The 10,952-nt window shown below is 29.3% G+C and overlaps 1 protein-coding gene across 1 annotated transcript; it reads right to left on the bottom strand.

Annotated features, from left to right (window-relative positions):
* Nucleotides 1-1,364: 1,364 nt before the first annotated feature.
* On the bottom strand, nucleotides 1,365-8,888 carry LOC129319602 (uncharacterized). The gene is made up of 4 exons (XM_054964699.1): nucleotides 8,710-8,888; nucleotides 8,199-8,623; nucleotides 1,986-2,169; nucleotides 1,365-1,896 (listed from the first exon to the last, which is right to left on the bottom strand). Exons 1-4 carry the CDS (start codon nucleotides 8,886-8,888, stop codon nucleotides 1,365-1,367), a joined length of 1,320 nt encoding a protein of 439 aa, XP_054820674.1.
* Between the last annotated feature and the right edge of the window lie 2,064 nt (nucleotides 8,889-10,952).

Genomic DNA, 10,952 nt, shown 5'->3' with positions numbered 1-10,952 from the left:
TAGTAAAAACCTCTAATTTTCAAAATCTGAATATGAAAAAAAAAGCTTAAAAAAGTAGCCTCATGAACTCCACCATATTCCCCACTTTATATGTACCATTAAATCATTAATTTTGTTTGAAAATAAAATAATTTTTTTGTTTTACTCATATTTAAATGTCAAAATTTTCATATTTGCATTTCATTTTCTCCTATAGTTAGTGACTTTAAATTAGGATAATATTAAAAAAACCTTAATTAACACCCCATCTAATTGGTTTGGCAGATCTAATTTGTAATTTGTAGCATATCAGGAAATTCGTTTTTGGTCCATAGCATTTCGGTCAAAAAGCCTTTAATTATATAAATTTTTAACATATTACTTGTTTGTATGCTTAATTTTTAAAACCAAATGTAAAAAGAACAAGAAAAACTAGTTGAATTGCAGAAAGACCCATCACGCTGGCGGGTCAGATGTTTTTGGAGGAGGAAGGAGTTGATTATTATTTTATTTTTCTTATACAAAACAACTTTATCAGTTACATAGCAAAACAAAATTGACATAACTTTTACATTTTTCATGAGAAGAAAAAAATCAACCGTGGGTTGTGGATGGTAGTAAAAGAGAAGGAGCAGTCACTCAAACAAAAATTATACATATTTTATTTTTAATTTTGTATAATATAAATTAACGATCAACGCTGTCATTGTATCATTATTATTACTTAATTTTTTGGCTAACAGTATTATTATTTAAGGATGAATATCTTTTGACAAATTGCAAAATATAATTATTAAGAAAGCATTTCAATTGGGGTGATCATCTATTAGACAGTTAACAGTGGACCAAATGATTTTTATTTTTTAGTGCTCTTCATCCACGGCGTGATTGTATTTTGATTCATTTCCGAAACTATCAAATGAACTTAGGAGTTTCATGGATATGTCAGATAAAATTAATTAATATGATTATTTCAATCATGTATTAATTAATGCTTCTCTAATCCATCTGAGACGTGTTATTTATTATTTCTTTTTCATCATCATCATGAAGCCAAGCATCAAACTATATAACTGTAACTAAACTTCACCGTCCACAACACATACGTATACTTTCTTGATTTAAGTAACTGCAAGTTAATTAAAGACGTGCGATTTGTATCGAAAGGAAAACATAAAAGCACAATAATCAGGATATGCATGGTGATCAACTTGCTATATCAGATATGAATTACTGAAGCATTAATTTTGGACCATACACCATTATATTTCTGGTCTATATGATATATCAAAAACTGGGACGCTTAATGAGAAGTTTTAAAAATTAAAAAACAAAAAAAAAAAAAAGAAAAGAAAGAGCAGTAACTAAAATCCACAAGATAAACCCTAATGATCCCTTCGCCAGACAAAAAGACATAAAAGAGCAAGAAAACATAAGAACGTGGTAACTCGAGGAAACGCATCATATAGCCAAAGAAGGATCTGAAGAAGGATCTGCATCGTTGTTACTTCTATGACAATTTCACGCAGCCATGCAAACTCAGCCCTCACCGTCGTCATCGTCATCTTCTTCTTCTTCTTCTTGCCTTCTTCCTCAGCAGCAATAACCAGCTCTTTGGTTCTTTCAGCTTCGTCTTCTTCCTCTCTCACAGTAGTCTCATCTGCAAGCTCTCTTGTTCTTTCTGATGATTCTTGTTCTTTCACAGGTTCATCTTTAAGCTCTCTGGTTCTTTCAGCTTCATCTTCTTCCTCTCTCACAGTCTCATCTGTAAGTTCTCTTGTTCTTTCCGCTTCTTGTTCTTTCTCAGGCTCATCAGTGAGCCCTCTTGATCTTTCTGCTTCTTCTTCTTCTCCTCCTCTTTCCACAGGCTCGTCAGTAAGCCCTCTTGTTCTTTCTTGTTCTTCTTCTTCTTCTTCTCTACAGTCTCATCTGTAAGCCCTCTTGTTCTTTCTGGTTCTTGTTCTTCTTCTTCTTGTCCCACAGGATCATCGTGCTTTTCTTCAAACTTGACAGAGCTCTTGGATGGTGAGACATTCTTGTTTTCAGATGAAACAGTTGGCTTCTTGTTGTTTGAATTGTCACTGATGGAATCAGAAGCCAAGTCTCCTGATGAGAACTTTTCGCTCTTTCTGTTGTGTTTCTTTCTGGACCTGGACGACGATGAAGATGATGGGATCTCCATTTTGAAATCTAAATAGATAATATTTGAACGAAGAGATCACTCAGAAAACTACTAAAGAAGGCGATCGAGTGAGCAAGCTGAGTGAGAAATTGAGGTTTATATAACATGATGATAAAGGAGGTAGATGATCAGTTTCAGTTACAGTTTGAATAAATCTGTTTTTTTTTTTCTTTTTCTTTTAAAGAAATATTACTAATCTCCTCAAACAAAACAAGAAATTAGAAATGATACTAACCGTTCTGAGGACTAAGGCCATGAAAAGTTATCTTTGATTTTGTTTAAAACTGTTTTTATGTTTTTAAAAATAAAAAAATTCGGTTAGGTAATGTTTCGAATTTAAATATTTTCAAAACTGTTATATTTTTATTTTTGAAAATAAAAAATATTAATATTTTAATATTTTATTTTTATTTTTTTTTTGAAAGCACATCACATTTGATTATTCAAAATTATCATAAGCTATAAAATTATTATCTTATGCGACCACTAATAATCACTAGCAATCATTACTATAGGTTGATTTCTTTAATTCTAAAATTATTTTTAATTAATATTATTAAACATATTTTTCTTTGAATTGACTCTGAAAAATAATTCTAAAAATTGTATTACGTAATACTATCTATTAAAAAAATGGGACGCCATCAAACAGGCATTCTCTTTGTTCCTTTCTCTTGGTTCTTTTTTTTTTTTTTTTAGGACCTCTTTTCCGGGCCACACGATTCCAGCCCAATCATTGGGAATCTATGCTGAGATGAAAGTTGAAACACCCGATCCCAGTGCCCTACATATTATTAATCTTCCGAATAACATTTTTTATTTATTAAAAACATTAATTATTCAGTCTCTATAGTTTTAATTCAGTTATAACTCAATTTTTAAACTTTACCTCTTACAATTCAATCTTTATAATTTCAATCATTTAAATATTACTCCCTATTTTTTTAAAAAATAAAATTATAAAAATTAAAAATATTTTGAATCTTTAATATTTATAATATTTAAAGATTAAAATATTAAATTTAAAATATTTTGAAATTTTAATATTTATAATATTAGTGGTAAAATTATAAAGATTAAAATTATGTTAAAATTTATTACTAATATTTAAATTATTAAACCCTTTTAATGTTTATAAGTATTATAAATATTCAAAGTTCAAAATGTTTTCAGTTTTTATAATTTTATTTTTTAAAATAGAGGAATCAATATTTAAGTGGTTGAAACTATAGGGGCTAAATTGTAAGAAAAAGTTCAGAAATTAACTTACAACTGAATTAAAACTATAAAGATTAAGCTATAACAAGTCAAAGTTTAGGTATTAAATTGTAATTGAGTCAAAATTATAGGGATTAAGTAATAATTTTTTCATATTCATTTGACTCATTGAAGCTTTAGCAAATAAAATGAGATCATCAACCACCGAAAATAGATGAGAAAGAAGATATCATTACTTACAAGCAACCTGTAATTTTCCCCATGGTATATATCATTCAATACAAATTAACTTTCAAGTTATAATGAATCTTAATTGTCATCAAATGTACATTGCAGTATTATCTAGATTATGTTACACCTCATTTTGAGGATAAGCACACTAATGAAATCATTGAAAAGTGAAGTGAATATACATGTGAAAAGTAGGTCATGTCCAATATGAGATGATAATATATATTCCCTTTATTAAAAAATATAAGATATTTTTAACCAAATCTTATCCCCCAATAAAAGTAGTTACCTACTTTCAAACTATCTCTATCTTTCCATGTTTATCTTATTAAACATCCTACAATAAATATAAAGTCATTCATCAATATAGGCACTTAAAAAAAAAAAAGCAATGATTATACCTCAAAAGACTAAAAATATCTTACATTTTTTAACATTCAACTCCTCAAAAAATGCCTTATATTTTTATTGGAGGGAGTAATTAGTTAGTTTAAGAATAATTTAGTTTAGTTGACTATATAATTTATATATTTTAGAGATAATTTGTTTAGTTCAAATGATTATCTTTTATCATCAAATAATTGTGAATAGAATAGTTTTGATGTTAATAAATTGTAAACATTGTAGTTTATTGTGGGTAATGTAGACAAGATTTCAGGATTTTCTGTTCATTTTGTATATGTATATTTGCTTTGTATTAGAAGTTCCCGATTTCTTTTTTTTTTTTTTAAAAAAAAGTGGGTTGTATAAGATGGTTATGGTCATAACCATCCTATATGGCCTGAGAGGTTTTAAATTTGGTTGCACTATATAAAATGATTCTATAACCATCCTATATAGCTTTTACAATGCAAAACGGTGTAATAGAGGACAATTGTCAACCATTTTTTATTGAGCAAAACAATCATCTTTTATAGCCATATCTGTTGTAGTGATATAATGGATAAAAGCATGACAATCGCCTTTGGGCTTTTGACCTTGTGGTTGCTTTTTTCCGTCTTTTTCGTTTTGGTATGATGTATTTTGAACCAATTTGGCCTCTGGTGCCTTTTTCCTTCAATGGAACCTCATTTTGGTTTTTTTTTTTAAAAACCGTATTTTAATTTATCTCAGGTAAAGGGAATAGAATGTGGTCGCGGAGCCATGCCGTCATGTAGTGTTGGTTTCTGCTTCTCATTCTTCAAAGCACGGATTATTCTATGTGATATACTCTGGCTTTTTAAAAAATAAAAAAATAAATTTTAACACAATTTTAATCTTTATAATTTTATTTTTTAAGATGCAGGAATTAATATCTAAATGATTAAAAATATAAAGATAGAGTTGTAAGAGTTAAAATTTAGGAATTGAGTTACAATCGAATCAAAATTTTAGGAAATGAATTATAATGAGTCAAAGTTTAAAGATTGAATTATAATTGAATCAAAATCATAATGACTAAATAATTAATTTTTTAAATAAAAAATAAATAAAATAAAAGAGAAGGAGAAGAAGCCCACTGGTGGTTTCTTTCTTAAAGTCGAAAGCTCAAAACCAGACTTTGATGATGTTAAATTCTTCTCCGTGTTTACTATGTTATCTTTCATGCTGGTGGTTTCATGAAGCAAAAGGGCATTTCGGGCTTATTTGGTGACCTGAGCATAATTTTTTGTTCCCTAGAATAGAAAAATAAAAAAATTGTTTACTAATATATTTTCACAAAATATTTTGGAGATAAAAAAATCAAATATTATTTTAAAGAATTGAAAATTCAAAACATTTTTAAATGTTCTAAAATTATTATTTTAAAAAATAAAAAGGATATAAAAAATACTTGTGTCTCATTATTTTTTATTTCCGAAACATGTTCTATAAAATATTAATTTTTAAAATAATAAAATAAAAATAGTTTGAAAATTTGAAAGTCATGAGGCTAAGAAGTACACAGATAGTGTGGGCCCATCTTGCATGTGCATTTTCGGCCTATAATGTTTTTTTTTTAAATATATATTTTGGTCCTACACTTTGCTCGTGTTTTGTTATAAGTCTCTGCACTTTTTTTGTATTTTAGGTCTCTACACCTTCATTTTTTGGTATTTTACGTTCATCCAAAGTCCCTATACTTTGTTCATTTTGTTTATTTTAGGAACCTAGAACACTAAAAAAATGAAAGTATAGGGACTCAGAACACCTAAAAAAGTGTAGGGACCTATAAAAAAATATGAGCAAAGTGCATGGATTAAAAAATATATTTTTTTATAAGCTTTATTTGGGCCAAAGAGAATAGTCTAACTATTTTTTTTTGGGAGAATTTCAATTAAGGATCATGGATGAGATTTAATTATTAGTAGATTCCAAAAATTTTTTGAAACTTCAATTTAGTCTGGGGGATTAAAATAGAAATAATTTCAATTGTGAAAGGACTAAAGTACCCTTTACTTGTTATGCAGAATCATTAGTTCTCACTTCACTTATTAATTTATTAATATGAATTGTAAATTATACAAGATTTAACATCAGTTATTTAATCACAAACAACAATAGCAATTGTTAAATTGCTAACTTTACTTATTAGTTTCTAATATCAATTGTGAATTATTGACATGTATTATAATTTAAAATTGATATTAGTAATTAATATGTAAAGTTAGCAAATTAATAATTGATGTTGCTGCTTGTCTAACAAACATATACAATTTACAACTCATATTGATAAATTAACAAGTAAAATAAGAAAATTAATAAATAATAATTTTACATAATAAATGAATAGTACTTTGATATTTTTATTATTGAAATTATTTCCGTTTCAATCTCCTTGGACTGCACTGAAATTTTAAAAATTTTTGGAACCCACTACTAATTAAATCCCTCTCATGGTCTTTGGTTGAAATTCTACCATTTTTCTTTGGTAATTCTTTGTAATCGTTTCTTTTTCTATGTTTTAATGAAATATGCTACTTCTTAAAAAAAAATAGAGAATTTTTTAAGTAAATCAGGTGCACCATATTATTTGTGGTTTGTCTAATTGAAATGCTCAAAGTTATCTAAATAAAATCTTACGTGACATTATTTAACTAATTTTATTCTTATAATAAAACACATAATTAATTTATTTTCTTTTTTCTCTTTATCATTAATATTAGAATCAATTTATATTTAATACTATCTAAATGTTATGTTTTTATTGTATAGATTGCAAATGATGTGGTGTACAATCTAAAAATTTCTCAAAAAAGTAATAAAGATCCACATCTAGGACAATTTAATGTAATAAAAATTAAATTTTATATTTTAACAATTACAATATCTATTTATATATGTTGTAGATTCTCTTTGTGGTGTAAGTACTGCCTTATGAGAATGGATCACAGCATGGAAGCAAGAAAGATTGAATTTATATAATGGAGTGCAGTCTATGGCTCAAGCATATTAAAGGTACATAACACAATTCATTGCAACATATGATTATCGATCTATATTTATTTAGTCATATTATTTTGTTAACATATTACTTGTTTGCATGCCTAATTTTTAAATCCAAATGTAAAAAGAATAAGGAGAGCCAGTTGATTAATTGCATTCAAATTAATATTCTTGGGGGAGGAGAAAGAAGTTGATTATTATTTTATTTTTATTAGTTTATTAAAAAAAACAATTTTATCAATTATATCATAGCAAAACAAGATTGACGTAACTTTTAATTTACATTTTTCATGAGATATAGAGAAGAAGCAGTCATTCAAACGATAATTATACATATATTTTAATTTTAATTTTTTATAAAATAAATTAATAACGATCAACGTTTTCATTGTATTATTATTATTTAATGATGAATGATCTTCATCTCAATATATTCCACTGCGTGATTGTATCTTAATTCATTTCCGGAGCTATTCAGAAAAATGAACTTTAGAAGTTTCATGGATATGTCAGATAAGATTAGTTAATATGATTATTTCAATTATATATTAATTATTAATGCTTCTCTAATCCATGTGAGACGTGTTATCTGATTATTTACTTTTCATCATCATCATCATCATCATGAAGCCAAGCATGAAACTATAACTAAACTTCATTGTCCATCACGCATACTGACATAATACTTTCTTGCTTTAAGTAACTTCAAATTAATTAAAGAAGACGTACGATTTTTATATAAAGAAAAATATGAAAGCGCAATAATATGGATGCATGCATGGTGATCAAATTAATATATCAGAAATGAATTACTGAAGCATTAATTTTGGACCATACACCATTATTATATTTCTGGTGGTCTATCTGATATATCAAAACCAGGGAGGCTCAATGAGAAGTTAAAAAAAAAAAAAAAAGAAAGAAAGAAAGAAAAGAAAAGAAGAGTAGTAAAATACACGAGATAAACCGTAATAATCCCAAATCCGCCTGAAAGTCACAATAAGACAGAAAAGAATAAGATAACATGAGAAGAAGCAAACTCGAGAAGACACAAAAAATAGCTGGAGAAGGAGCTCAAGAAGGATCTGCAATGTTGCTATTTCTATGAGAATTTCATGCAACGATACAAACTCAGCCATCACCATCATTATCATCATCAGCATGTTCTCCTTCTTCTTCTTGCCTTCTTCTTCCTCAGCAGCAATAACCAGCTCTCTGGTTCTTTCAGCTTCGTCTTCTTCCTCTCTCAAAATAGTCTCATCTGTAAGCTGTCTGGTTCCTTCAGCTTCATCTTCTTCCTCTCTCACAGCATCCGCAAGCTCTCTAATTCTTTCTGATTCTTGTTCTTGAACAGTCTCATCTTTAAGCTCTCTGGTTCTTTCAGCTTCATCTTCTTCCTCTCTCACAGTCTCATCTGTAAGCACTCTTGGTCTCTCCGCTTCTTGTTCTTTCTCAAGCTCATCAGTAAGCCCTCTTGATCTTTCTGCTGCTTCTTCTTCTTCTCTTCCCACAGGCTCATCAGTAAGCCCTCTTGTTCTTTCTGGTTCTTCTCCTTCTTCTTCTCTTAGAGTGTCATCTGTAAGCTCTCTTTTTTTTCTGGTTCTTCTTCTATCACAGTCTCATCAGTAAGCCCTCTTGATCTTTCTGCTCCTCCTCCTCCTCCTCCCACAGGATCATCGTGCTTTTCTTCAAACTTGACGGAGATCTTCGATGCTGAGACATTCATTTCTTCAGATGAAACAGATGGCTTCTTGTTGTTTGAATTGTTGTCACTGATGGAATCAGAAGCGAAGTCTCCCGATGAGAACTTTTCGCTCTTTCTGTTATCTTTCTTTCTGGACTTGGACGACGATGAAGAAGATGGGGTCTCCATTTTGAAATGTAAATGGATAATATATGAACAAAAGAGATCACTCATAAAACTGCTAAATGAGAGAAGAAAAAGCAGAGGAACTGGAGAAGAAGGCGACTGAGTTAGTGTGGGGTTTATATAATATGGTGAAGGTGGATGATCAGTTACAGTTTGAAATTTTGAATGAATCTTTGTTTGTTTTTCTAATGAAGAAATGTTACTATTATGCTCAAACAAAACAAGAAATAATACTTATATTTAAAAATAAAAAATAAAAAAATTGTTTGGGTAAATGTTTTAGACGTGAATATTTCAAAAATATTCTTATTTTCATTTTTAAAAATTAAAATTAAAATATTTTAATATTTTAATTTTATTGTTTTTAGAAACTATTGTGTGTTATGATTAATTACTATTATAAGCTACTACTATTAATCATGGGCAATTATTATTATTGGCTGAATTTTTTAAATCTAAAAATATTTTTAAATTAACATAGTTAAACATATTTGTTGTCCTTAAAAACAATTCTAAAAATTGTGTTACAAAACAACATTTTTGTTAGTCAATGTTACAAAACATTTAAGAAAATACAAATAAAAAAAGGTCTATTACCTTTTTTCCCTTCTCTACCTTTTTTTTAAAAAAATTTAGACCTCTTTTTTGGGCCTCATAGTCCATTCTGGCCCAATCACTGAGAATCTATGTTTAGATGAAATACACACTTGATCTTAGTGCCTCACATATTATTAGTCTTTAGAATGATTGTTTATATGTATTTTGGGCAAAAAGGCAAATATATCTTGAAACTTTTTTTCAAATGTGCTTAGTATTTTAATTTTTTTTAAGAGCAATGTTGTCTTGAAACTTTTCAAAATGGTATAATGTTGTCTCATTGTTAACCTAGATTAACCATTGACCATTAAATTTGATATTTTGACCTAATTTTACATGTGTCATTCTTTAAGCCATTCTTCTTCTCAACACGGATTTTCTCCTTTTTAACCCACCATTACTACCATTCCTTGCCCATTCATCACTATCGCGAGTCCTCCACCTCTCACTTCTTCGTCTTTGTTTCATTTCAAGGTTGGAAGATAAAACGATCGTTCATCGAGAGACCAAGGGTCAGCTCCATCTCCTCCTCATCCACCTTGCTTGCCTCCTCCAACTTCGCCTTTACTAGCAAGCGATTCACAAACATGGATTCATGCAATTGCAATAGATTTTGCAGGAAATTACTACTCATTGGGGTGGGAATATGCCTCTTTTCTCCAGCCCCAACATCCAACATTGACACAACAAGGTCAGTGGATTAAAACAAACCTAGATGGCTATACAAATTACATGTGGGTTTTGGCAAAAACTTAAATAATTTGAGGATAATCTAGAGTTTGGACACATACCAAGAGATAACCAAAAAAACAAAGAAGAAAGAATACAAAAAGAGAAGATGGTGTAGAGCAGATGAAAAGACTAAAAGAGATCATGCAAGGTCAATGTTTGTGTAGTGTCGATCTGTCACTTACGTGAAACAAGGAGTGACATCTTGTGATTTAATATTTTTTTGTAATATTATCTTTTCGGGGGGACAGTTTCATAACTCACAGAGCATTCTATGATGCTTTGGCAGAAGAGAGTGCACGATCTGAAGTAAACCCATTAGTTCTTCTTCCCTTATCACAACCACACTTCAAACCAAATCAATCTGTTCTTCTATTGTGGGTGTCGTCGAGTTTGGATTTAGTTACGGAGATTCCTTGGGAATGGATCAATGTAGTAGAGAGAGGGAGAGAGGATGGGAAGAGGAATATTAGTTCTAGAGAGAATATAAAACAAGATAAACAGGCAAGTGACGTTCTCCAAGAGAAGGAATGGATTTTTAAAGAAAGCGTACAAGCTTTCTATGTTGTTCAATGCTGAGGTAGCTAGAGATAGAACATGCAGAGAGAGAGAGAGGAAAAATGAGGGGAAGGCTCAACATATGACACATGTAATATGATAGTCAAAATATCAAATTTAACATTCAACAGTTAGTCTAGGTAACATTGCATTGTTTTAAAAAATTTTAGGGTTACATTGCTC

This window comes from Prosopis cineraria, unplaced genomic scaffold, assembly GCF_029017545.1.
Source record: "Prosopis cineraria cultivar Desert tree isolate PC_DT_omini unplaced genomic scaffold, ASM2901754v1 PC9, whole genome shotgun sequence".
NCBI lineage: Eukaryota > Viridiplantae > Streptophyta > Magnoliopsida > Fabales > Fabaceae > Prosopis > Prosopis cineraria.
The sequence above is the reverse complement of the archived record's forward strand: the minus strand, read 5'-3'. Positions and strand labels throughout refer to the sequence as shown.

Excerpts from the sequence above, each read along its gene's own strand:
- LOC129319602 (XM_054964699.1), bottom strand. The coding sequence starts at position 8,888 with ATGGAGACCCCATCTTCTTCATCGTCGTCCAAGTCCAGAAAGAAAGAT. Across the intron at positions 2,170-8,198 it reads TGCTGCTGAGGAAGAAGAAG|ATTTCAAAATGGAGATCCCA; the intron begins GCAAGAAGAAGA and ends TTATCTATTTAG. Across the intron at positions 1,897-1,985 it reads CCATCCAAGAGCTCTGTCAA|AGAAGAAGAAGAAGAAGAAC; the intron begins GTTTGAAGAAAA and ends ATGAGACTGTAG.